General features: G+C 62.0%; 1 protein-coding gene and 1 long non-coding RNA gene across 2 annotated transcripts; one reads left to right on the top strand and one right to left on the bottom strand.

The window, feature by feature from the left end:
- Positions 1–927: 927 nt before the first annotated feature.
- EPHA2 (EPH receptor A2) lies at positions 928–26,248 on the top strand. Its single transcript, XM_004678535.1, has 17 exons — positions 928–1,156; positions 5,312–5,379; positions 7,003–7,672; positions 15,236–15,391; positions 15,479–15,811; positions 17,157–17,272; positions 17,704–17,857; positions 18,238–18,337; positions 18,819–18,874; positions 19,105–19,230; positions 19,323–19,508; positions 19,690–19,751; positions 19,829–20,038; positions 20,231–20,380; positions 21,072–21,265; positions 21,794–21,949; positions 26,143–26,248. Exons 1-17 carry the CDS (start codon positions 1,072–1,074, stop codon positions 26,246–26,248), a joined length of 2,928 nt encoding a protein of 975 aa, XP_004678592.1. The 5' UTR covers positions 928–1,071.
- LOC105853407 lies at positions 13,193–15,296 on the bottom strand. The gene is made up of 3 exons (XR_001145260.1): positions 15,217–15,296; positions 13,431–13,590; positions 13,193–13,273 (listed from the first exon to the last, which is right to left on the bottom strand). It is a non-coding gene; the product is annotated as an uncharacterized LOC105853407 (long non-coding RNA).
- Positions 26,249–26,663: the final 415 nt, after the last annotated feature.

Below are 26,663 nucleotides of genomic sequence, written 5' to 3'. Positions count from 1 at the left end.
ATCTGGGCTGCTCCAGCTGCTCCTCCTGGACTGGCCAAATGGTGATTGGGCAATAGGCAGCCGTGGGTGGCCAGGACAGGCGGGCAAGAGGACATTTCCCGTTTGTTTGACTAATGCCAGCAGCTTCCGTGGGGATAGGAGATGAGCTCACGTCCGGGGAACCCTTGAGAAGTCCCTAGAGGGGGATAGGTGGGGAGCAAGTATCTTCCAAAGAGTGGAGACATGCCAACCGATTCTGCCATGCCAGGGGCTCTGCAGGGTAGTCCCTCGCCCCTGGGGCCCCTGGGGCCCCACACGGAGCAGTGGTTAAAGCAGACTACCAGCCCCTGGCTAGCCTCCCTTCCAGCTTTGAGTGTGCTGTTGAATTGCTGGGGCCTCTGTGCGCTCTCCTGGGAACAGCATCAGACCACCCTCTCAGATGAGGGGTGAAGTCGCTCTTGGGTATCCTCCTTAGAGGTGGCTGCTGTAGGCCTTGGAGGCCCCCCACCTCCTGGCAGAGACACCCCAAGACCTCCAGCCCTGGTGCATCGTCAGGACTCCCAGGAAAGGGGCGTCTGCGTCCGGCAGACCCAGCTGAGGCTGCTGTTACTTGGCCTCCCAGTCTGTTTCCACCCAGGACATGGGTTCAGCACTGTGCCCGCGGTGCAAAGGGCAAAGGTGCAGGAGAGATGCCCATCCCCAGAATGCGCCAGAACGCTGGCTCAGAGACCCGGGGGCACTAGCTCTGAGGCCACTGGCACCTTGCTTGTGGCGCTCCAACTCCCGAGGGGCTCCAGGGCGCGAGGGAGTTCGGAGGACTCTAGGGCTCTTCCCGTATCCCCTGGGACTTCCCCTTCTTTTCCTCCGGTGCCTGCCCGGCCCCTTTAAAGACATTCCTGAAGGCGTGGCTTCGGTGACGTCAGCGCAGGGCATGAATGAACAGGAGCCGGTTCTCACCCAACTTCCATTAAGGACTTCGGGCAGGAGGGGTGCAAGTTGTGCGCGGCAGCGGGCGGGAGCCGGTCGTCTGGGCCGGCGTGGGGCGCGCGGGAGCCGGGCGCAGAGGATCGGGCGGAGAGCTAGGAGCGCAGCATGGAGCGTCGGGCGCCTCGCTCCTGCCTCGCCCTGCTGTGGGGCTGCGTGCTGGCCGCGGCGGTGGCGGCCCAGGGCAAGGAAGGTGAGTGTGCGCTCGGCTGCCGGCCCGGCCCGACCCAGCCGGGTGGCGGGACCCCTGCGCCCCTGCGCCTCGCGGGGACCCGCGGGCCTCGACGGCGCGCTATTCGGAAACTGACCTGGCGGCACCAGTGCCCGCGCGCTGGGGTGGGCAGGGCGCGCTGGCCGCCCCCGGGGCGGATCTGAGACCCATCCGGGCTTTTGGGAATTCGGGACTAAGGGGTTGTGGCCCGGGAGAGGGGGGCTCCGCGGCCGCCGAGAAGGGACGCGGCGCCGGCCACGCGGTTATAGACCCGCGTGGCTTCAGAATCGAGTCCCGGTGGGGTGTGCGGCGGAGGTCGGGGGGAGGGGAGGAGGCTTGGAGAAAGGGGTGTCTAGGGGTTTTCCGCGAGTTTAGTTTCTTGGTGACCGAATTCACCAACCCGCTTGGCCCGATTTTGCGGAAAGGCATTTCTGTAGAGGTTCCTCAATTTGGGGAGGGGGGTCCTTCGACGGGCGGGGAACCCCCTGGGGAGACATGCTCCCTGAGGTTTTCTCCACGCCCCCTTTACCTCCAGACCGGAGGAAAGCGCTGGGGGGAGATTGGGGCAATCTGCCCACACAAGCTTTCCCTACCTTCCTCAGCCACATTCCCAGGCTGGGGGACAAGTTCGCGGCCGTGAATGAGTGAGGACAGGAAGTCCCCAAGTTTAGCGTTCTGCGCAAGGGGTGACTCAGGACGGGGAAATGCGGCAGGTGGGGGCGCGGCCTGCTAAGGTGTGGAGTCGTCACCCCGGGGCCACCGGGAGTCCGGGCACCTGGGGGTGGGGGACTGAATCACACACCCCCGCTCCAGCCACGACGCGCAGAGTCGCTCTGGGCTAGGGGCCCTGGCGGCAGTCGTTGCCTTGGGGTGGGAGGGTGAGTGGCTGGGGGTCCCTGGCCCTGGCCCAGGCCGCTTCAGTTTCCAACAGTGAGAACAAGTTTTCTCTGGCGGTCAGAGGATGTTTCCGCAGGCTGGGCCAGGGGAAGTGCAGACGAAACCCGGCAGGGTGAGAAGGTTCCTTCTTTTTCCACCTCCCAAACTCGGCTGGAGTTTCTCTTTCAGTTTGAGAGGAAAAGAGGGCAGAGCTGGAGCTTTTGGGGGTGGAGGTAGGGGGTGGCATCCTGGCTCAGGCCCCGGACCAAGTTGGGGCCCCTGGCCCCAACTTGCGGGGGCAGTGGGTGGCTGGGATCTCTACGCCCCTCAGCAACCTCCCCAGCCCAGGCTTCTGTCCCCTCCTTCCTACGGGACTGGGACTGTGGTTGGAGAGAAGGGGAGAGACAGCTGGAGTCAGTACAGGCCTTTCTCAAGGCTGCCCATGGGGGGTGGGGGATTAGGCTGGCTGACAGTGCTGGGAGGTTGCCTTTGCTGCCTGCAAGCCTGGAGCCTCCTCAAGCCCCAAGTTGATCACCCCCAGTCAAGTTGCACAGTCCCACCTCCCTCTCCCACCCCACCATGGCCTGAGGAAGGATGGGGTGTGCATAGGGTCTGGGATGGGGGGACATTTTTGCTTAGGGTCGAAGAGTCCCTGTGAATGACGGGGGTGGGGGGGGTGAGGAGTGGCGGGAGGTGATGGCCCAGCTGGCAGCTGCTGGTTGTTATGTTCTCTAGGGTTCAGGCTAGATGTGGAAATTTGGGGGGGGTTGGGGGGGAATTTGGTGAGAGGAGATGAGCAGAGAGGACACACGTGTCCCTTCCACCCTGAACCCAGGCTGCCGTCCCCTCTCTGTGGAGCCTGCTGGCTTCTCAACAGCTACTGAATCTGCCCCTTTACGAGCCTGGAAAACGAGGGAGGCCCAAGACCTTGCCAGCCAGGGCCCTCTGCACAGCGCAGGTCAGACCTGAGCATCTGGCTTCTTGGCTGCTGGGGCCCAGAGCCCTGCACTGTGGTTTCATGGTGGATTTTCCTGCACAGCAAGAATAGCTGGGCAGGGGTGCAGGGGGACAGGGGCTGCTGGCCCAATTTGGCTGACTGCACTCAGGGGGCCTGTAAAGTTCCCAGCTTGATTCTCTCTCTGTTCCCTTCCCCTTTTCCATCGTTTAGCTCCCAGAGTCCCCTGCTGCCCCTGTCTTGAGGAATAGCTTAGCTGTGGTTGAAGGATGGGGGACTAGGAGGTGTCCAGGGGAGCAGTACTGCATTTCAAGAGGACCCCTGAGGACGCTGTTTCCAATGGAACTTCAGGCAGAGGCGACTTTCCTGGGGCTGGGGAGGGTCACAGGCCCCATGAGCTCTGCCCTCTCAGGCCCCTCAGTGAAACCTGGGTGGGGGGCAGCCCCCAGGCCCCAGCCCCTTCCTGGGAAACTAGAGCCTGAGTCCCTGGAAGGGCTGAGGGAAGAGCCGCGCCCCACTCCCAGGCAGGGTGGAGGGCCTGGCTGGGCTCCTGTTCCTGGTGATCGATTCTAGGGAATTTCCCTGGGAGGGGGCTGTGGCTGGAAGCCCCTGGGGGAGGCTCCTTCCTGTGTGAAGGCTTCTTTTCTTCTCTGATTGAGCCTGCTGATACTTCCATGCAGGCCATGCAGGCCGGGCCTGGGCTGGAAAGGGGGTAGAGGGGAGTGGGGGACCTTCCCTGCCAAGTTAACCCCTCAGAGCCTGGGAGCCAGCCATCCCGCCCTTGGGTGGCCTTTTCTATCCCCCGGGAGAAGCCTGTGTGCAGAACTGTGAGGCACAAGAACCCCTAGATTCCTTCCTGTGGAGCTGGAACGTTCCATTTGCTAGCAGGGTTAGTGAACTTTCCAAGCCCAGGCCCTGGGCATGCCCAAGCAGATCCCGGCGCCTGCCCCGACCCACTCCCACGGCTGCCCTCCCCTCTCCCCTCAATCTTGGGGCTGTTGCCACATCGGATTTCCTCTTCCCTGTCTGGCCCGTGGACCCTTCCTAGAGAGAGAGATCTGGCCCAGGGCAGAGTCAGGCAGCAGTGCTCACACCCTGCCTCACAGCAGGCCTCTGAGCCTCTGGAAAGAGCACAGCAGCGCCTCTGGGAGGGGCACCCTGGGCCTGCCCCCACCTCTAAATCCAGCGAATCTCTGCTCCCTGCCTACCCAGAGTTCATCCAGCCTTAGATCCTTCTTCCTGGGCCTGGTCTTGAGGAATGCTGTACCCCAGGAGGCCCCAGAGCTCAAAGGAGCAGAGCCTCTGCAGCACCCCTCTGCCTTAGGATTTACCCTGAGAATCCAGGGAGCCATCCAAGGTGGCATGCCTCAGTTTCCCCAACCTCCCTTCACCCCAGGAAGGGGGCACCTATTGGCAGCTACCTCAGCCTTGGAAATGGAGGAGGGCAGTACCAGGGTTAGGGTCTCCCTGAGCCTGGCAGGGAGCCGGGGGCCACCCACCGACGGGAGGTACTACCAGCCAGGCCAGGGTAGGGAAGCCCCTGGCAGGGAAGTCTCTGTGCCTTCCCGGGCTCCAGATGCCCCCTCCGGGAAAGTGTGCTTCTGGCACTGGTTCCTCTGGGCCTGGAAAGTCCCGCCCAGGGTTCCCACCCTGGCACCCTGGTGAGGCCGTGGCCTTGCGAGTGACTTTCCCCGGGAGGGGACCTGGCCAGCTGTGCGTATCCTTGGGCCCCTCCAAGAGGCCTTTATGGGTTCAGGGCTTTAAGCCTGGCTTCCGTGGTGGGAAGATCGGTTTCCAGACAACCCCCTGGGTCCCCTCACCTCCTGAAGCTGTTCCCATCTGTTCCCAGCTCTCTCCTTGCAGTGCCCTGAGACACGTGTGTCCATACGTGATCTGCACTTGTGAGCTGCCGTGGTCTGGGCAGGTTGGGGTGATTGGCACCGGGGGGTGTAGCAGGAGCAGACATGAGTGCCGCCGAGGCCCACATGCCAGCGAGCACGGCCGAGGGGCCTTGTTCCAGAAAGCAGATGGGCTGCTGTGGTATCGCGTAACAGCCCTGCCTGCCCGCTCTGCCCAGCTGGGGCTGTGGGGTGTTTGTGGCCGGGGCCTGGGCTTGGGGGACTGGAGACCGAGTCCTCGCTCCGGCCTGCCTCAGGTTGTGGCCATCCTCTCTCTGCACCTGTTTCCCTGTTTGTCAAGGGACGGTCACTCAGATATGGTGACCTGTGACTGTGGGCGCTTTCTCAAGGGGTGACGAGGCCCCCGGCACGTGCCCCAGCTCAGTCTCCCCCTTCTGTCTCTTTCAGTTGTGTTATTGGACTTTGCTGCTGCCAAAGGGGAACTCGGCTGGCTCACGAGCCCGTATGGCAAAGGGGTAAGACTTCAGGTTCGGGGGGCAGGCGGGGCCCGGCCTAGACAAGGGGCTCGGGCAGGGCGCAGAGTCCCCCTCCGAGGGAGGCAGAGCAGCTGGGGGAGAGAGCTGGGAGACAGCGGAACGCCCCGTGGCATGCGTGTCACTGGGACTGATGCTCAGAGGGGCCCCTTGATTCCCTCCACCCACCTCTTGGAGGGGCAGTGGTGACCTTTGAGGCCCTCAGCCCAGGAAGCAGCTGGGGTTTGGGGGGACTGGGGAGAAGAGAATAACAGAGCTTTCCTGGTCCCTACGATCCTGAGAACCAAATCGAGTTTCTTCCTGCAGACCCCTTTCCTGCTCCCCCAGCCGGGGCTCCTCTTCCTGCTGGAAGCTGACTTTGGCTTCCTCCCCACCCAAGTGTACCCCCCTCCGCTCTGCCCTGCCTGCTGGGACTGGTGGGCAGGGCACTGGGGCCCCTTCCCCAATTGTGTGTACTTTTTGTGTGGTCATGGGAGAATATTGCTGCTCTCTGGGCCTCAGTTTCCCCTTCTATACAGTGGACCCTTGCTGAGTTTGCTCAGGGGCCTTGAGCTGATGACACAGTGTCTCCGGGGCAATACTTGACCAGGTGTGTGTGTCAGCTGCCTATTCCTGGCCATCTTAGCCCCCCGGAGGCCTGGGGTGTAGCTGTGAGTGGATTTCCAGGATCCTGGAATGTCCAGCTGGGTAGGAGGGGGACACAGGTCACCTAACCCAACCCAGTCTTTACAGAGAGGGAATCTGAGGCCCCAGGGCCTTGGAGACCTTAACCTGTATCACACGGTACAATTCAGGCCTCTCTCAATTCAGGCCTTTCTCCTCGTCCCCTCTGCTTTCATCTATTCTTTCAACAAATCTTTTCCTGAGCACCTACTCTGTTTCTGGGAGGCCCTGGGGTTACAGAAATGAATTCGGTCTAGTCCTTGCCCAGAGGAGCTCAGAATCTAGAGTGGGAGCTAGATGCAGGTGTCACCATGCTGGTGTTATGATAAAGCAGACTTGGACATGATAAGAGCCAGAGGGGGACCCTGGACCCAAGCTTGGTCCAACCTAGGAAGTCTTCCTGGAGGAGGGGGAGCTGTGTCTTCAGGTAGAAGGAATGCTATTTATCTGTTTAGATGATAAGATCTAAATGGTGAGGGAACCTCCATTGTTCCCGACTTAACCCTTTCCCCCGCCGCCACCTTGGGTCTGCACACATGCACATACCATGAAGAATAACAGTAACAATAACAAGGTGATGTTATCAGCTGCCTCTTTAGCCACGCAATGCGCTCAGAGTTTTGTAGACATTCGGTCATTTGTCCTCATAGCAACTCTCTGAGGTAGAGCTTGCCCCTGGACAGATGGGATGTTAGGCTCAGGGAGCTGAAATGAGGTCACACAGAAACCCCAGCTCACAGTCTCCTGTGGATGTTCAGCACCCCGACTTGGGATCAGACACACCAGGGGTTCCCATGCAGACTCCGCCCCTTGTAGCACACAACCCTGGGCCTCAGTTTCCTCCCCTGTACAGTGAGGGCACTAAGCGTCTCCCCAGCTCTGCCTTTGGCTCGGCGTCCCGTCCAGGGCGTCCCCCGCACTAACTGTCGGTTCCCGGCGCAGTGGGACCTGATGCAGATCATCATGGACGACACACCCATCTATATGTACTCTGTGTGCAACGTGGTGGCCGGGGATCAGGACAACTGGCTGCGCACCAACTGGGTGTACCGTGGCGAGGCCGAGCGCATCTTCATCGAGCTCAAGTTCACCGTGCGCGACTGCAACAGCTTCCCCGGCGGAGCCAGCTCCTGCAAGGAGACCTTCAACCTCTACTACGCCGAGTCCGACGTGGACTACGGCACCAACTTCCAGAAGCGCCAGTTCAACAAGATCGACACCATCGCGCCGGACGAGATCACGGTCAGCAGCGACTTCGAGGCGCGCCACGTGAAGCTCAACGTGGAGGAGCGCTCAGTGGGGCCGCTTAGCCGCAAGGGCTTCTACCTGGCCTTCCAGGACATCGGCGCCTGCGTGGCGCTTCTCTCCGTCCGCGTGTACTACAAGAAGTGCCCTGAGCTGCTGCAGGGCCTGGCCCGCTTCCCGGAGACCATCGCGGGCTCCGACGCGCCCTCCTTGGCCACCGTGGCCGGAACCTGCGTGGACCACGCCGTGGTGCCCCCCGGGGGCGAAGAGCCCCGCATGCACTGTGCTGTGGACGGCGAGTGGCTGGTGCGCATCGGCCAGTGTCTGTGCCAGGAAGGCTACGAGAAGGTGGAGGACGCCTGCCAGGGTGAGTGGCCGCGCTGGGTGACCGGGAGAGGGGGTCCCGGGATGGGAGGCCCACTTCGGGCTCTCGTCTGGGCTCTGGGGCGCTGGGGGCCTGGCCAGGTCAGCTCTGCTCCAACAGGCAGCCGTTCTGTTAGTAAAAATCTCAGGGCCTTCCTGGACTCGGGAATCACTGGGCTCCCTGCGGAAGATCATATGGGGCCGTCGGGAAAGTCTTGATGTATTTTTTCTGTTTTTCAAGCCAAAATGTGTCATGACTTTTCCGGCAACTCAGAAGGAGCAAGGGGCAAGGGGGGCTTCTGGCGCCTGAGGCCTGGGTTCGGATCACAGCTGTGCATTTAGCTGCGTGACTTTCAGACAGTTCCTTGATCTCTCTGTGTCCGGATTTCCTCATCTATAAATGAAGGGAATGTGGTACCACCGTGTAGGCTTGTTATGATAACCGAATGACTTAATACTCATAAAGTGCTTAGGTCAGTGCCTGACACATCCTGCTTTTAAGGGTGGTTGTTATTTTTGGTTCATCCCACCAGTGTCCGTCGAGACTCCACTTTATCCCAGCGCCGTGGACACACGGCGGGCGCTGGTTTCATTTCTCTTAACTCACTGCGTGACCCTAGGCAAGTGACGTAACCTCTCTGGGTCTCGGGTGCCTCTTCCCCACCCGGGATGAGGGAATTGGCCCAGACTCACCAGGGCAAATTTTGAAAAGTTTTGACATTGATGGAAAACGTGGACGGGAAGGGCAGCAGAGTCTCGGACCCACCAGCGCCCCGAGCTGCAAGGCCTGATCAAGGGTCACTTAAATCAGGTTCTCTGGGAATGGGGCTGGACATTAATGAGCTCACACTGGGACGCTTAGCAGGGCCCTGGCCCGTGACAGCGGCCATCTCTACAACTTAGTTTTTTTCAATGGCTGACTTTTTCTGGAAAAGGCTTTGGGATTTGTGGAATGCAGGCTGACCTTTGGAAGCCAGCTCACGCCCTCTCTCTGGAAGCTTCTCTGCTGGGATAAGTGGGGTGTTGAGAAATTGGGGCCGTTGTACCTGACTACTGTGTGGTCACTGGAAGATCTTCCCCCGTCTCTGCTTCCGGTTTCCTATCCTAAAACAAGCTCAACTACCCCGCAGACTTTATCCTTGGTGTTTTGCCATGAACCCGCAACCCATGAAGGAGGTTCAACTGTCAGAGGAGTCTGACCTCCCACTACTGACCTCCCAGAACAGGTCCTCAGAACCTTAACGGTCTGCAGACCCTGCACGAGAGACGCCCGAGGCCCCTTCTGGCCTGGACCTGTGGAGAGATTTTGCTCTGGCCCTTTCTGTCATCCCTTTCCTCTCAGTTCTGCTCTTCTGAGTGGGTCCCCTTTCCCAGGAGACCCCTGCTTTAGGTGACCCCAACTGCACACTCCCAGTCAGACAATGACCGCAGGGTGGGGGGGCCCAAACGCCCTAGGTCCAGCGGGCTCCTCCCACATGACATCCTTGCTCAAGAATGCGGGGGTGGGGGGTGAGGGGCAGCTGAAAACTTTCCACAGGCTGGTGGTTCAGGCTGTGCAGAGATAAGTGGATGGTTGGGCTTGGGGGGTCTCTCCCGGAAGGGGTGGTAGACTTCACCTCCTCTTGGAGGTCACGGTTCTGGCAGCTTTGTTTGTGAAGAACTGAGCAGACCCCAATAGGGAGGACAGGCTCTCCGGGGGTACCCTCCTGTAGCCCTGGTCTTCCCTCTGTAGACTGTCCCCCTTGGCCCCAGTGGGGTTCCCTTCAGTGGGGTTCCCTCAGGGCTGGCCCTCTGGCTGACTGAGCGTGCCCAGCCTGGCTGCTTTTTATTCTAATACTCTCCTCCCAGCAGCCCCTGACGGCGATGACAATGGCGAAAATGCCAGTGTCCTGCAGACAGGGCCTCTCCAAGGACAGGGACGCCCTTGCTGACCCCGCACCTGTTATCAGCCCCATCTCGCCAATGAGATCCTGAGTCGCAGAAATGCCCAGAGACTCGCCTGGAGTCTCTCAGCTAAGATGTGGCTGCTTCATGATTTGAGTCCAGCAGTGCAGTGGTGTGGGGGCCAGAGGAAGTGTCAGGAAACGGGGCAGGAAGTGACCAGTTCCTTCGGAATCCCTGACTCAGCTCCTGGCCCTGGGACAGGTTCCCTGGGCAGCGCTGGGGTGGCAGGTCCTGGCGCAGGAGGTGGCGTGGGGTGGGGGGGTCACTACCAGGCGCGCTGAGGGAATGGGGGGAGGCGTCGGGGCTACTCTCCTCCTGACCGTCCCCAGACCCTTCCCTGGGGCTTCCAGGATGACCCACAGAGGGGTCATGGGTACCCCAAGGTCGTCAGTACCTAGTCCAGCTTACCCCTAGAGTTCATGTCTCCTGAGGGCTCTTTCCCCAGGAAACCTGACGCCCAGGAAAGAGTTAAATGGCGGCGGAAGGGAGGCACCTCTCAGGTGTGTGTTCGGACAGGTGGGCACGCTGCCCAGGAGCTCTCGTGAGCTATGTCAGGAATGAACCAGCTTCACTCCAGCCCGCCCTCCTGCCCCACCCTCTCCCCCAGCCCTGCCTGGGGGACAGTGGAGTCACTCAGGCTGACCATCATCTCCCCCAGGGCGGCTTTGTCTCTCTGTCCGCTTCCTGTGCTGGCATCAGCAGCTGAGCTGGCGGCCCAGGGTGGCGCCTGACCACAGGGACTGCCGGCCAGGTGAGCAGGTGGCCAGTAGCTTCAGTCAGAGCTCAGCCCAGCAGCTGGGAGGCCAGAGCTGCAGGTGGGGGCTGTGAGGCGGCAGGAATTCTCTCCTTGGAGCCTCGTCGTCCTCCGGGGCTCAGCACCCCCAGGGATGGCTCCAAGATGCTCCATCCAGACACCCCCTAGGCATTGCCTTCATAAGAAGCTCCCCTGCAGCCTTCACAGAAGACCCAGAGAGGCTCAGGGCTCTGCATTTTACAGATGAGGAAATGGAGGCCTGGAGAGAAAACCATGACCAGTGACCAGTGAAGCTGGAGCCTGGCGCAGGGAGCCGTGTCCCCTATCTCCTGGCACGTGTCCTTCCACCCATAAGCTGAATGAACTTCCAGATCCCCTCTGGGCTCACGTCCCCCATCAGTAAAATGAGCAAATGAGCAGGCCGGACTCTGGCTGACCTAGTGGTCAGCCACTAGGTTTACCTCCGGACTCTGGCTCCCCCTCTGGGCTCACGTCCCCCACCTGTAAAATGAGCAGGCCGGACTCTGGCTGACCTAGTGGTCAGCCACTAGGTTTACCTCTGGAGACTTTCTGCTGTGATTTAGTCTGAAAACCTGGGTTGCTCTGACAGACTCTTGCCTGAGACCAGGGGGCTGGTCCTAGTGCTCACTGCCTGGGTGGCCCTGGGCAGGGCAAGGCTCTAGCTAGGGTGGCCCTGGGTGGTGACTGGACTGCTGAGCCCTGCTTTGTCAGGTACAGCACCCCTGGGATCCCTGGGAGCTACTGGCCGTGACCTTCAGGCTTGTCCTCTCCCTGGGGAGTGCCACCCCACTTAGTTCTGTGTTGTTCCTGGGGCCGGCAGGGGTGGGGCTGTGGGTGGAAGCTCCCCCCCCACGCCCTGCCTGACCTACCCTCCCCTCACACGGTGGTGGTGGAGGTGGGGGGGCAGGTTATGGCAGTCTCCGCCGCCCTCCCAGGAGGTGAGTGTGTCCCAAAGAACGGAAGGAAGGAGCCAAGGAGAGCAAATAGAAGATAAAAGGCTGGTGGAGGGGGGGGGAGGCGGGGGCCTGGGGTGGGGAGCTGTGCTTATCTTGGGCTTGGTGCAGGAATGTGCCCCAAGATAATTCCCCGGGGTGTGTGTGAAAGGGGCAAGGTGCTGGCAGCCTTTGGGCCCTAGGGAGGCCTCTGTGGCTGAGCGAGGACGGGCCTGCTCGGGAGCCAGAAGCTTCTGGGGCCTGGAGTTATCAGTTGCCCTCATTCACTGGGTCAGTAACTTCCAGGTTGGCGTTGGCTGCCTGTTGGAGCTAGAGACAAAGTCCAGGTCCCCTCGTGCTCCGGCGGAGGGAACGCGTGGCCTCCAGCCTGGTCTCCGGCAGGACTCGGGAGGTTGTGGCCTTAGGGAGACTGTCACCTCGACCTCTTGACCAGATGACCTGGCCGCCAGCAGCCTGGGAGGTGACTGGGCCTGGGGAGGGGCTCAGCCAGGGCTGGATTTGGGCCAGGCCAGCGGGCGTCTGTCCCTGAGTCACCCCACGCTGCCACCTGAGGGGCGGGCTTCGGGAACTGGAAAAACCGGGGTGCAGCCCCGGGTGCAGCCACTGTGCCCCAGTTCCCCTGCTTAAAGCGGGCTGGGCCTGCCCAGCGACCAGGGCCAGAGCTCTCCATGTTTGTGCCAGAGTCGGGCTCCTGTGGCAGGCAGGTGGGTGCACCCCAGACACAGGGTCCCCCGGGCACCGAGACCTCGCTGGGCTCTGTGGCCCTGGGACACGTGGTTAAGGTGCCATTCACCGACTCCCTCACTCACTCCTCACTGCTCAACATCAGCTAAGACCTACTGTTCCGTGAGAGACTGTGCTGGGCCAGGGGCACCGGTAAATCGCACCCACTCCTGCTCTAGGAGCCGCCAGCCTCAGTAGAGGATTCTCTTGGGTGCAGAAATAATTTCACAGGCAGCCGGAAAGCCAGGCTGTGGGCGCCCCCGAGCAGAAAGGGTGTTTATCTAACCCACCATCGGCTCTCAGCGCCCAGCACTGTGCCAGACACGTAGGAAGTGCTCAATTCATGTTTGGTAAACACAAGATTGAGTAACAGATGCCCTGATGGGGCAGAAGAGGTCATCAGTTGGGCAGCCCGAGAGGGCTGTGTGGAGGAGCTCTAGGGGGTGTTGAAGGTGCCCAGGAGTTAGCTGGCTAAGGGGCAGTGGGGTACTGTGTGTGTGTGTGTGTGTGTGTGTGTGTGTGGTGGAGGGTGGAGTTGAGTGTGTGTGGGGGGCCCTGGGTGTGGGCCCTGTTCCCCCTTACCTGCTCCAAATGCCAGGAAATCCAGCCAGGCAGAGCAGGGAACACAGGGGCTTGTTGGCGTCTGCTCTGGAGCTCTGGGACCCCCAGCCAGACCGGCGGGGGTAGCCCCTGGGGCTGTGTTGGAGGAGGGGGTGCCCGGTGCCGTCAGGCAAGCACATGCCTCGTTGCCACAGCCTCGCCACTGTATTATCTGGCACGTCCGCAGCGGAAATCTCTCCAAATTCCCTCTTTCCTGCCGGCAGCGGGCGGGCCACCCCCGGGCTCTGGGGCCAAAGGATGGAACCCGGCTCTTCCCCCACTTCCTCCTCTTGGCACAGGGCTGGGGGGCTTGGGACTCCCACGGGGTGGGGGCCTGGTGGGAGATGGCAGCCCCGCCCCCGCCCCCACCCCGCAAGCCTGAGAGCCTGGGCTGAGAAGGTGCAATGTGGTTCAGGGTTCCCTGAGCACCCCAACTCCATGGGGCTGGGACCACCTGGAGCCGCACTCACCCAGGGCGAGGGCCCTTGGCAGACAAGTCAGGGCATTTGGAGGCATTGAAATCCCAGGGCAAACACAGCCCTGCTTTCTGGAGTCTCATTTTTACTTGCCGATTTGGGGGCGGGGAGAGCTATTTTTGTTTTGAGTGGAGCTGTTAGGAAGAGGAACACAGAGCACACATCATTTTCTTAATAGAATAGGAGACTGGAAAGACCTTTGGGGTCAAAGAGGACCACTTGGGTACGCCCCCCGCACCCTGGCCCCCCTGAGTGATCCCACGCCTCTCTCCCCATAGAACACACAAGTACCTGGTTTGAGAAGCCTGTGTTAGGGGTACCGCACACGCACCCCAGGAGCTCTGAAGTTAGTCTTGGGGTTTTCTGGCTGTTGACAAAGGTGGGGCTCCATCTCCCCTCTCTTGGGGTTTGTTTCAGAATGTTGCTCATCCCTTCGCTCCGAGGTGGGGAGCTGGTGGGAAGGGAGAGAGGCTGAAGGCGCCGTACCCCAGGTCAGGAGGAGCTTGGAGGGAGACCTGGGACAGGTGCTTTTCCCCTCTGGGCATCCGACCGTGCCTAGCCGTGACTGGCGTGTTGTGGGGCTAAGTGGATGTCCAGGGCGTGGCCACAGCCTGATGGGTGGTCAGCGTTTTCAAGAGGGCTCCAGGCTCCGCACCCCTGTCCTGCCACCCATGCCCGAGCGCCGGGGCGATGCTGAGGCTCCAGTGTGTCTGTCGCGGCCGCACGAAGCAGGGCAGGTGGGCGCGGGAGACGCCGGCCCTGGGCAGGGAGAGGAGAGACCCTGCAGCTGGAGTCCTGGCAGGGAGCCCCTGTGCGAGACCTGAAGGAACTGGGTGTCCGTTGAATCCTGTCCTCGGACTCCCAGCTCCACTGTCCACTTCTGTCCACAGGGCGACTGGGCAATGAGGGATCCTGGCTCCCTGGCCTGGCAGTCGAGGCCTTTGTCTGTGTGTTCCCGAACACCTGGCAGCCTATGCCTTCCGCTCGCCCACTTTGTGCCACAAAGCCACACATCCTCTCTGTGCCGTTCTGGCTCTTTCCCACCCTGACTCCTTCTCCCAAGATTTGTGCCCTGCTGAGCTCCTACTCCGCCTCTCAGCCCCCACGGCACCACTGGGGCTCTGCAGGCCTGTGCCCACCCAGCTTCTCTCCCGCTGAGCCTCTGGCCCTCCCCTTTACCACCGACATTGCCATAAGGCAGGGCCTTGTCTCCCCTGAGGGCCGGGCACCCGGCAGAGGGCCTGAGTGACGGATGCACGTGGCGCTGAGCGTGGGGTGGCACAGCTCCCTCTCCATAGAATGAGCCGAAGGCTGGGTGGCCACGGTGAGGTTGTGAGAGGGGCCCTTAGGGTGACCCCATCCCACTCTGCCCAAGCCCTGGGCAGCCTCACAGAGGGCCCGTGTCTGGGCAGCTTCCTGTCTGTGGGGCCAGGAAGGGGCTCGGGGCAGGAGGTGGATGGGGCGGTGGGAGGAAGGAGCCGCCGATCAGGTGCCTGAGCCCCTGGCCTGCCTGGCCAGCACAGGACCTGCCGCCGGGAGGAGGAAGAGCCGCTTCCTGGCTGCCCCTGTAGTGGCGGAAATGACTTGGTCCAACAAGCAGGTCCGGAGAAAGGACTGGGGTCCTGGCCTTTCCTGCTTCCTGGTGGGCCAGCCCCAGACGGGAAGGCTGTCAGGTCCTGGGGTGAGGGGACACCTGCCTGGTGGCATCCTGAGGGGTGTGTCTGGCTGATGGGCTGGGTGGTGCTGACAGTCAGTCAACAAACATAATTGGTAAAGAAGTTGCTGTCCTCGTGGGTACCCGACAGCCTGGTGCGCATGGGTTAAAGGAGCAAGCCAGTGGCAGCGGGCTGAGCCAGGTGAGCCAGGTGTGAGGTGGACACCTGAGGGAACTGGAGGGCGAAATGTGAGCCTTGAACGCCAGGCCCAGGGGTGTGGAGCTTCTTGGGGGGTCGGGGGGCGTGATACAAGGTTGGGGGCACTTTCTGGTGCCTGGTATAGGCCCCTCCGAGGTGAAGCCGCTTGCCCGGGGTCCCCGTGACAGGGAGAAGCCCCCCGGGGTGGGACTGGCTGAACTGACCTCTGGCCGTTTCCGCCAGCCTGCTCGCCGGGATTCTTCAAGTCCGAGGCGTCCGACAGCCTGTGCTTGGAGTGCCCCGCTCACACCCTGCCGTCCTCCGAGGGCGCCACCCACTGCCAGTGCGAGGAAGGCTACTTCCGGGCAGCGTCGGACCCGCTGTCCATGCCCTGCACCCGTGAGTCTCGCGGCGGACCCGGGATGGGGGCGGGCGGTCGGCACCTGCAGGGGACGAGACCCAGGCTCTGCCCTCGCCTCTGCGCAGGGCCCCCCTCCGCCCCGCACTACCTCACGGCCGTGGGCATGGGCGCCAAAGTGGAGCTGCGCTGGACACCCCCCCAGGACAACGGGGGCCGCGAGGACATCACCTACACCGTTACCTGCGAGCAGTGCTGGCCCGAGTCGGGTGAGTGTGGGCCCTGCGAGGCCAGCGTGCGCTACTCGGAGCTCCCGCTCGGGCTCACCCGCACCAGCGTGACGGTCAGCGACCTGGAGCCGCACATGAACTACACGTTTGTCGTGGAGGCCCGCAACGGCGTCTCGGGGCTGGTGGCCAGCCGCAGCTTCCGCACGGCCAGCGTCAGCATCAACCAGACAGGTGAGGGCCTGGGAGGCGGGGCGCAGAGGGGGCGCGTGTGCTCCTGGGAGCCGCCACCAGGCTCGGCCGGTGGTTAGAAACAGTCTCTGGGCCCTCCCTGTGGTGCAAGGGGTTAAGTCTCAGCACTGTGAAGCCGCCCGCAGCCGCTGCAGCACCAGTTTGATCCCAGCCAGGGCGCTGACCCGCAGGGCGCGGCAGCCTCTCCGGATGCTCCCCTGCTCCCCTCAGCAGTGTAGTTCAGTCCATCTGCCTGTTCTGCTCCCCACGCTGTCTCTGGTGAATCCTCTCACCCCACTCCCCTCTCCCCCACACTTCTGGCCCATGTCCCAGCTTTTGTATGCATAAATAAATAACTCTTTAAATAAATAAATAAAAGCACAGTCTCTGGAGTCACTCCCGAGCTCTGTGACTTTGGGCAAGTTACTCAACCTCTCTGAGCTTCTGTTTCCTCACTTAAAAAACAGGGGTCGTGGGCCCTTCCTGGTGGCGCAGCGGGTTAAAGCACAGCACTAAGAAGCTTAAGCCACTTCCGCATGAGTTCGATCCCTGCCTGCCCCGGAGGTGACCACATGGTGTGGCAGACCTCTCCTGACCCGCCTGCTGCTCCCCTCAGCAGTGTACTTCGTCAATCTGCCTGTTCTGCTCCCCACACTGTCTCTGGTGAATCCTCTCACCATCCGGATCTCTGGCTTGTACCCCAGTTCTGTATGAATAAATAAATCTTTAAAAAAAAAAACAAACAGGGGTCGTAATAGGGCTATTGAGAGGATTTAATAGATCGTTTTATATAGAAGACTTTTAGACAGTGCCTGGGCCCGAAGAAGGATATAACAGCAGCCAGCTATGGCTTTATTTTATTTTTTAAGATTTATTTATTTGTGCATACAGAACTGGGGTAAAGATCAGAGGTGCGGGGGCGGTGAGAGGCTTCCCCAGAGACAGAGTGGGGAGCAGAGCAGGCAGACTGACAAAGTACACTGCTGAGGGAGAAGCGGGGAGATAGGAGAGGTCTGCCGCGCCCTGTGGGTCACCTTTGGGCGGGGATCAAACTCACACTGAAGTGGCTGCGGCCGGCTTGCAGTGCTGCGTCCTCACCTCCCTGCGTGGTGCCACCAGGGAGGGCCGCTATTGCTTTATTTTTATGATTTATACATAAATATGTGCAGGGCCCTCTACTGTGTCAGCCACTGCTGTGGCTGGGGCTCGGAGCTCTGTGCCCCAGAGCTGAAAGTTAAGAATCCAGGGTTAGGATCCCAAACTGTCTGGGCGATGGGAGGACCGGCTTGATCCCCACCCGCGCTCCCAGGCGAGCCTCATTTCCATCCCCCACTTACTGTCCCGCCAGAGCCCCCTAAGGTGAAGCTGGAGGGCCGCAGCACCAGCTCACTGAGCGTCTCCTGGAGTATCCCGCTGCCACAGCAGAGCCGCGTCTGGAAGTACGAGGTCACCTACCGCAAGAAGGTAACGGGGGGCCCAGGCTGGCCCGCGGGGCTGTGAGCAGAGCCGGCGGGCATGCCTGGCTCTTGCTCACTACACTATGCACAGTGAAGATGCTCCACTCTGCAGATGGGTAAACTGAGGTCTGGGGGTGCGCCACTTCCAGATCAGCACAGCAGACTTGTGGGAGAGGAGAAGCAGGGAGCTGGGGAGCAGGTTCAGGTCTTGGGGGCCAGGCAGACCTGGGTGTGTCCTGCTCAGACATCTGTTGTCTGTGACCTTGAGCTGGTCGCTCTCCAAGCCTCAGTTTCCCCTTCTGTAAGAAGAGCGTGGCATTTGCCAACAGAGGTGAGCCACCTGGCTGAGCGGGGCTGGCCTTGCTCCGCTGGATGGAGGATGCCCAGCCCTGCCCAGCCCTGCCCAGCTCTGCCTCACCGCAGCTCCTGCACCTGCAGGGTGACTCCAACAGCTACAATGTGCGCCGGACCGACGGCTTCTCTGTGACCCTGGACGACCTGGCTCCGGACACCACCTACCTGGTCCAGGTGCAGGCGCTGACGCAGGAGGGCCAAGGTGCTGGCAGCAAGGTGCACGAGTTCCAGACGCTGTGTGAGTTGGGGCTCAGGGCACGGGCCAAGTCAGGGTCCTCACAGGGAGCAGCTGCGGGGTCTCCTGAGAGGGGCAATGCCCCCTCCTGGGCAGCCAGGGCCGGGCAGCCCTCCCCTAAGCTGGGGGCAGGAACAGACCAGAGCCCTGGGGTGGAGGAGCAGGGACGAGCATTCAGGGCAGTCCCGGCTCACACCCCACATCATGGAGCCAGCTTAGTGTCCACGCAGCTACCTGCACCTGCTGTTTGCCCGCGGGAGCCCGCTCTTACCACGGCTGAAGTGGAAGGAGGCATCCTTCTGAACCCGTGCAAGTGAACGCATGCAACAGGTGGTGTTGGGGTGTGGGGGGCTCCCTCGTCATCAGCTGGTCTCGCCCCACAGCCTTGGAAGGATCTAGCAACATGGCGGTGATTGGCGGTGTGGCCGTCGGCCTGCTCCTGCTGCTGTTGCTGGCGGGAGTCGGCGTCTTCATCCATCGCAGGTTTGTGGGCCCCTGGGCTCCCCAGGGGTTCAGGTGGGATGCAGAGGGGTGGGGACCACAGTTTCCTGAAGGAACATGAGCTGCTAGGATGGGGCTGCTAGGAGTCTAAGCCCTGCCCCCTCCTACCCCCAGGGGTGCAAGAGGCACTAGCCTGTGAAGTCCTGGGCGCCCTGGGGGGGCGACCACAGCCGTCATCTTCACTGGTTATTAGTGCTGTGTCCGCACTTCTTCTGGCCCGCAGGCCGGAAGCGCTGGGGAGCCCCAACGAGGAAAGCCCTCGTTACAGTAACTTGCGGGGTCACCCGGGGTGCAGGCGGTGTGCGTGCTCATTTCCTCCGCCTCTCACCTGGCCTCCCCTGCACCCTCCGCCTGGGGCAGTGTTGAGCGTGCCAGACCTCCACTTAGGACCAGAGTAGGCCAGGAGGTCGCTGGCCACAGGTGCTGACCTCCCTGTGGGTTTGGTCTCCTGGGGTCTTCGCAGGAGAAGGAGCCTCCGAGCCCGCCAGTCCTCAGAGGATGTTTACTTCTCCAAGTCAGGTGAGATGCAGCCCTGCTCCGTGCCCAGCCCTCCCCCACCTCCCCGCCTGGGCAGCCACGGGAGCCCTGGGGCACCCTGGGGCTCTGGGGTGCAGCCCACAGCTTCCTCAGGCAGCTCTGAGGCACTGGCCGCTGCCTGGCCCAAGTCTCCTGAGGTCCCTGGCCACCCCCATCTCGGGCAGAGGTCCATCCCTGAGCTCTTGGTGACCCTCATCTCCTCCCCCTTCCAGAACAACTGAAGCCCCTGAAGACTTACGTGGACCCGCACACATATGAGGACCCCAACCAGGCCGTGCTCAAGTTCACCACCGAGATCCACCCGTCCTGCGTTACGCGACAGAAGGTGATCGGAGCAGGTGAGGTTGGCGCCTGCGCCGGGGGGCGGGGGCAAGGTGGGGGCACCTGCACCCAGCTGACTGGGGGGGGTCCCCTCCCTGGCTGCCCGCAGGAGAGTTTGGGGAGGTGTACAAGGGGACGCTGAAGGCGTCGGGGAAGAAGGAGGTGCCCGTGGCCATCAAGACGCTGAAAGCCGGCTACACAGAGAAGCAGCGGGTGGACTTCCTGAGCGAGGCCAGCATCATGGGCCAGTTCAGCCACCACAACATCATCCGACTGGAGGGCGTCGTCTCCAAGTGTGAGGCTTGGCCGGAGCTGGGGGGCTCCTCTGGGCCCGAGCCAGGGGCGGTGGAGGGGGGCTGCCCACGGGGTCTCCGACCAGGATCTCTATCCTTAGCTGCACCCTCCTGCCCCCCCACACCCCTGGGCTGCCCCTTCCAACTCTGCTGACCCCCCCACCCTGTGCCCGCCCCCTGCAGACAAGCCCATGATGATCATCACGGAGTACATGGAGAACGGGGCCCTGGACAAGTTCCTTCGGGTAAGGGTGTGGGCTGGGTGGGGGTGCCCCGGTGGGCTGGGGCTGGCTGGCAGCTGAGGGCCTGTGTGCTCCAGCAGGAGAATGACGGCGAGTTCAGCGTGCTGCAGTTGGTGGGCATGCTCCGGGGCATCGCGGCGGGCATGAAGTACCTGGCCAACATGAACTACGTCCACCGGGACCTGGCCGCCCGCAACATCCTGGTCAACAGCAACCTCGTCTGCAAGGTGTCGGACTTTGGCCTGTCCCGCGTGCTGGAGGACGACCCCGAGGCCACCTACACCACCAGCGTGAGTGCGGGAGGCCGTCCCCGGGCGGGGGGACCCGAGGGTGGAGCAGCTGGCCCTGCTGCAGGGGCTCCTTACCCGCACCCCTGAAGTGTGGCCCTGGGAGCACCTGTGGGGAGCACGGAGGGTGGGACCTGCCTGGCCGCTGCGGTCCTGGGGCAACCGGAGTGCTGACCGGGCCTGGGTCCCCCGCAGGGTGGCAAGATCCCCATCCGCTGGACGGCCCCGGAGGCCATTTCCTACCGCAAGTTCACCTCGGCCAGCGACGTGTGGAGCTACGGCATCGTCATGTGGGAGGTGATGACGTACGGGGAGCGGCCCTACTGGGAGCTGTCGAACCACGAGGTAGGCCCCTCCGTCCCCGTCCGGTCTGAGCGTGAACCTCTGACTCCTTCGCAAGCCCCGGGGTGGAGAAAAGTTGGGGGGCTGGGAGCTAATCTTTATCAGGTGCAGCCATTCATTGGTTCAGCAAACTTGTTAGTTTTCCCAGAAAATGTTTCTCGGGGGCCTACTGTGAGCCAGGCTTGTGCCGGGCGCCCCACCCAGTCCCTGCTCAGTCAGTGGGAGGGAACGAAGTGTGTGTGTGGGTGTGGGTGTGGGTGGATGCATCTTCATGAGGGCACATGTATGTGCCCACGTGCCTGGTCCCTCACGGGCCTGAGACCCCGAAGGCTTGCCAGAGGAGGTCACGTCTCAGCTGAGGCTAAGGCACAGTCAGGTAGCCATGGGAGGACGGGAGGGGAAAAGCGCTCAGGCCCAGAGGAGCAGCAGGCACAGACACCCTCAACCCGTAGGGCCCTCTGCGAGGCTCCTGCCTGGGGTGCCCTGCGGGGCTGCGGGGTCCCCTCCCTGGAATCCTCGAGACAGCCCTTCAGCCCTTGCTGCTTGTGAAACTCTGCATGCCGGGCTCGTGTTTCTGGGGTGCCTCTTCCCTCTCCTGCCCACCTCTGTGTCGTGGGGCTCCCCAAGGAGCCTGCCAAGGGGGTGCAGCCTTCATGGCTGCAGCCCGGCTCCCCTGACCGCGCTGCCCCGCCAGGTGATGAAGGCCATCAACGACGGCTTCCGGCTGCCCACGCCCATGGACTGCCCCTCGGCCATCTACCAGCTCATGATGCAGTGCTGGCAGCAGGAGCGGGCCCGCCGCCCCAAGTTTGCCGACATCGTCAGCATCCTCGACAAGCTCATCCGGGCCCCCGACTCCCTCAAGACCCTGGCTGACTTTGACCCTCGGTGAGCTCACGCCTCCGCCACGGCAGCCCCCACTTTTCCTAGTGAGCCACCCCGGCGTGGTGGCCAGCCAGGGCCGGGGGCCCTGTGGGGGGGCGGGTGTGGGCTCTGCCGTGTCCAGAGCAAGTGTGCCAGGCACAGAGCGCAGCACTTAACATGTTTTAACTCATTTGAACAATCTCCCAGATGGGTCCTGTAATTATCTCCCCTTTTTGTAAATGAGGAAACTGAGACATAGGGGCAATTAAGTATCTTACGTGCTGGCGTTTGGCCAGGCTGGGCCTGTGGCTCCTGCCATCCGAACCTCAACTTGGTTCGTCATTTGTGGTTTTGCTGTGGCGTCGTCAGTGGGAGCCAGGGGGAGCACGTGTGCCCCCCGTGTGCCAGCTCGCTCCCTGAGCCCCCAGACATGGCTTCCTCCTCACCCAGAGGAGCAAACTGAGGCATAGGGCCTCTGGGTCTTGCCAGGTGGGGCGGCACCAGGCCAGGAACCGCGGGACACGCCTCACCGGGTGCGGGTCCCTGTTGCAGGGTGTCCATCCGGCTGCCCAGCACCAGCGGCTCAGAGGGGGTGCCCTTCCGCACGGTGGCCGAGTGGCTCGAGTCCATCAAGATGCAGCAGTACACGGAGCACTTCCTGGCCGCCGGCTACACCGCCATCGAGAAGGTGGTGCAGATGACCAACGAGTGAGTGCTTCCGCCGTGCCCGCGCGCCCTCGGACGCCTCCGGCCCGCCACCCATCCGCTGCTCTCGCCACCCGCGACACCCCCCGCCTTTCTCTTTCTCTCTGGGAGTCTTTGCAGGAAGGGCAGAACCAGGCAGGCAGCCAGCAGTTCTGGCTCCCTCCTCTTCCTGCGTCTTTTTTCCAGAGTAGGAAAATAATAGCCATTGTAATAATAACTGTGGCCCTTATCAAGGCCGGACTAGGTGCCTGCTCCCGCTCGAGGCCACGGGATCACAGCGGGCCCGTCGATATTCCTACCAGACGGACAGGTCGGAAATGGTGCAGAGGACGGCACTGGCGTGTCCAGCGTCCTGTGGCCACGCGAGGCAGAGGAGGAGTCCAGCCCTGGGCAGGGAGGGTCCAGAGCTCGGACGCAGAGGCAGAGACACTGAGGCTCAGACGCTAGGACTGACTTGGAGAGGCTCAGCTAGCTCACGGCCGGGGTCTGGGCAAGGAGCGGCTTTGCCTTGCAGCCGTCTCTGATCGGTGCACGTCTACTGAGGTGAATGGGATGCTGTTGTTACATCCCCACCGAACAGTCGGGAAAGCTGAGGCCGAGAGGGCGGATTCCTCGCCCGAGGTCATACTGCCGTGAGAGGTCGCCTTCCTCTCCAGGATGGGGAGGAAATGCACAAGGTGCTTGGGTCTGAGCAGCCCCACTCACGGGCAGGCCCTCCTGGGAGCCTCCTCGTGGCTGACTTTCAGCCCGACCTGCTGGTCTGTCCCTGGGGAGCGGCCCTCTGTCAGCGGCCCCGAGAGAGCTGTCCTCTCCTCCCAGTGCCCGGGACCTTTCCCGGCATGGCCTTGAAGACATTATCTTCTTAGCCTTTTGTGCCTCTAAAAATAGCTTTGGGCCCTCATGTCCCAGCATGTCCAGGGCCCAAGGTCATGGCAGGAATGGGCCCTTAGGGCTGGGAGGTTTTCATGGAAGAGACGATCCAGTCTCCCACGCTTTGGGGTCCTGGAGGTTCTGGGATTTGGGGCTGAAAAGTGCTCAGCTGGGCTTTTGACCTGACGGATGGGCCTCCCAGGCCAGGCCGCGGGCAACATGTCCCGGAGACCAGGCCAGCGGAGGGGGTCGGGCGGGGACAGAGCTGAGCAGAGGGAGCGGCATGGAAAGGAGACGGGTCCCAGGAGAGGGGCCTCGGTATCGGGGTCTGAGGTCAGCCTGCGTTCAAGCTCCAGCTTGGAACTCCCGCGGGGGGCCCTGGCCAACGTAGGTTTCATCTTTGGGTCGCAAGTGGCACACCTCACACACGGAGGGGCTGACGCCCCGTCCCTCCCCTTCTTTTCTCCCTTGCTTTCCACCCACAGTCCCTGGGCAAAGGCCAGGGTCCCGGCGTCCCCTCCTTTTCCCTGGGAACCGGGGACACCCCTCCTTGCCCCTCCATCGCTCCCACCTGGGACAGTGCAGCTTCTCAGCTTCTCGTCAGGGTGAGCAGAGGTGGGGGCCGAGACATGCTTACAGGAAACACATGTTCTTGGAAGCTTCCCGAAATAGCCCGGGGTGCTCCTCGGCCAATTCCTTTCCCACGAGCAGGGACAGGACAGTCTTGGATGGATGTGTGTGTGTGTTGTGTTTTGAAACGGCCTGGATAAAGGCAGGAAGTCATTCCACGCTCCCTCCTCCTCCCTCCAGCCGTGGTGCGGGCTGTGCCAGCCTGCCCAGCGCTCCGGGCTCCTTCTCGCCGACTTCAAATAAATGAAGCGGGAACCGCAAAGCAGTTTTCAACCTGAAGGCCACGTCGAGCGTGCCTGGGTCCCGCAGGAGGCGCTGAGAACGGAGCCAGGAGACTTAGGCTTCCCTGTCCCGTCCTGCCCCCTCGGCCTCCCTGCTTCCTGGACTCTCTGGACACAGGCGCTGGCCCATGTCCCGTGATCCGCGTGGCTGCCCTTTCTCAACCTGAGCATTCCCCGCGTTGTTTTGGAGTCTCCTGAGCTTCGAGCTGGACTAGTGTTTCTCAGTGTTTTTTGAGAGGCTGAGTTAAGTGGTGGGCGTCTCACCCTTGGAAAATGCCCAGTCCAGGCAAAGGCCCGTCCCGTTTTGGGGGCTATTACAGAAGGCATGCTGTGAGGGGTGTGGGGGACAGGCTGATGGGGCTTGTGAGCTCTGCAAGGCCTCTGCCAGGTTTGATGTGAATGAGATGTTTGCTGAGTGAATGCCTGACCACACACCGAGTCTCCGAGGCCATTTCTCCCTGTGCCGGATGCTGGCACACAGTGTGTGCACCAGGAGGTGTTGCCTTTGAATCTTGGGAACCAGGGTTCAAAAGAAAGGTGGCCTCAGTTATGTGTCCCCACTCCCGTGAAGGGAGAAGATGGGCGTGATGGCCCTGGATTCCTGGTGGGGAAACTGAGGCTGGGGAGGCACATGCTTGGGCTGGTGTGCCATAGGCCACAAGCAGTGATGGCTGCATGGTTAGGAAATGAACCAGGGACGTTTGGGGGTATGTGCTGGAAGAGTAGGGGCCTGGGGTAGGTGGCTGGAGAGCGTGGCATCAAAGCCTCCATTTACATATAAAGAAACTGAGGCCAGAAGACAGGCCTGGCCAGCCCCACCCAAGGCTTTGATGGAATCTAGGACTGGAATTTGACCTCGTGCCTTCCAGCCCCGGACTTTTGCCTTCCAGAAGGGCTTCAAAACCCACCTCAGCTCCCACCCCGTCAGGTTAACTGCGCTGGCTTGGAGAGGACCTCAGGTGGCCTAGTCAACGGCTTGGTGTCCACCCAGACATTCATTCATTTACTCAACAGACACATCTTGAGGACTCCTGTGTCCGGGCGTCTGCTGGGACCGGTCCCGGCCACTGCCCTCTCCTAGAGCCAGACTCGTCCTTAAACCAGACGTCAGGGTCTTCTGCCCAAGGGCAGACTCCTCCTCCACCTTCAGCAAGTCAAGGCCAAGGATTCTGGGGTGGGGTCCAGGACCCCGCTTCCTATGAAGTTCCCCTTCCCCAGTGTCCGAGTGCTTATCCGAGAGATGTTGGGGGATCTGCAGGGGTGCGGCAGACACCCCAGCGGCCACCGGGGTGGGCTAGGAAGTTCTCCCAGCGGCCCACTCCGGGCCTCCGTGCCTCAGGGGAGCGGCGGCCTCCTGGAGGCCCCTGGGCCGCCCGCCCCACGCACCGGCTCTGCCCTGCCCCGCCGAGCCCTCGGAGCCTGTGGGAAAGTCATGTCTCCGGAATTGTAACTAGGAGCGTGCACCATATAATTAGCTCCATTTACAGCCAGGAGACGGCCCATAAAAACCTGGGTGTTTTCATGGGTTTGGGCTGGTGGGTGAGGACGGTGGAGGAGAAAACTCCCAGAGTGAGCAACAAACGTCCTGCTCCAGGGCTCCCGGCAGCGTAAGTGATTTTACGAGGGGCTGGAGCTGCACGGAAGGGGCAGGGGCAGGGGCAGGCCGGAGGGCCGCGGGCGCCGCCTCCCCGGGCCACCGGCTCCCTCCGGGGTCTCCTGCCCTGCATACGGGCACTGCAATCCCACTTTACAGGAGAGGAAACTGAGGCTCTAAAGGGAAACCACCTCCTCGGGGACCCGGTCGCCTGATGTGGCCTGTGCAAGCCCCTCCACTAAAGCAGGGCCCCCGATGGCCCCTCAGCGAGGGTTTCCTGAGGCTTCCTATTTGTCACTTGGAGGGAGTGAGGGCGAAACAAGACCCTGCCTGGGGACAGAGCGTGGCTGGGGGGCTTACAGCAACGCCCCCAGAGAGACCTCGGCTCTCGGGGCCTGCGGGTGGCATCTGCCTGGGAACCAGGCCTCAGCTGGGGACATGGGGACAGATCTGGAGTGGGGGAGGGGTGTTTGTTCACAGCTGGCCGGATCCCCAGCTCTCCCACCAACCTGCTGTGTGACTTTGGGCAAATTACCTCACCTCTCTGAGCCTCAGGTTGCTAATCTCCCAAGTGGGGCGTCAAGAGCCCCCCCTCCCAGATGGTCCTGCCGATTCGATTCAGCCTCCGCCTTCCTGCCCTTGTAGATGGGGCCTGCTGGGCAGGGTTTTAGGATGGGGTCCACCTGTTAGGCTTCTGCCTAGAACTCTCATCCCTGAGGACCCCCCACCCCCACTTCTCCCCACCTCCATTTGCCTTCCCCAGCCCAGCCGCCCCTTCCCTCAGTGACCCCTAACTCTACTATGCTTCGCTCTACCCACAGGGACATTAAGAGGATTGGGGTGCGGCTGCCCGGTCACCAGAAACGCATCGCCTACAGTCTGCTGGGACTCAAGGACCAGGTGAACACGGTGGGGATCCCCATCTGAACCCCGACAGGGCCTCGCACCCTCCTCGGCCAAGAATACTTGAAGAAACGACGAGGCCACCCTCCCGGCTCAGCGCTGGGCCACCAGGGACCTTATTTATTTCTAGTTCTTATCAATGCCACCAAGACCCCCACTCTCTTCTGGGGGCTCTTGAACGTATTACCTGGGCCTGACTGAGATGCTCAGGAACCCCAGCGGGGGGCCACCTCACCCATCTTGGACAGAGCCAAGCACTTAGCAGACAACGCCTCGTCCCAGCGTCCCTGGGCGGGGGCCTTGCCATGGCCTCTGGACCGACGGGCGGACATCTCCAAACCGGCCCCCTTCGCCGTCTTGGGGGAGGGGGCCTGAGGCCACGTGAACAGGGTACCTCAGGCCCCCCCACCCGCCATCAGAGGACACTCAGTCAATTCAG

The sequence above is a fragment of the Condylura cristata genome, unplaced genomic scaffold (assembly GCF_000260355.1).
Source record: "Condylura cristata isolate star-nosed mole 26May11 unplaced genomic scaffold, ConCri1.0 scaffold00008, whole genome shotgun sequence".
Taxonomy (NCBI): Eukaryota; Metazoa; Chordata; class Mammalia; order Eulipotyphla; family Talpidae; genus Condylura; species Condylura cristata.
The sequence above is the reverse complement of the archived record's forward strand: the minus strand, read 5'-3'. Positions and strand labels throughout refer to the sequence as shown.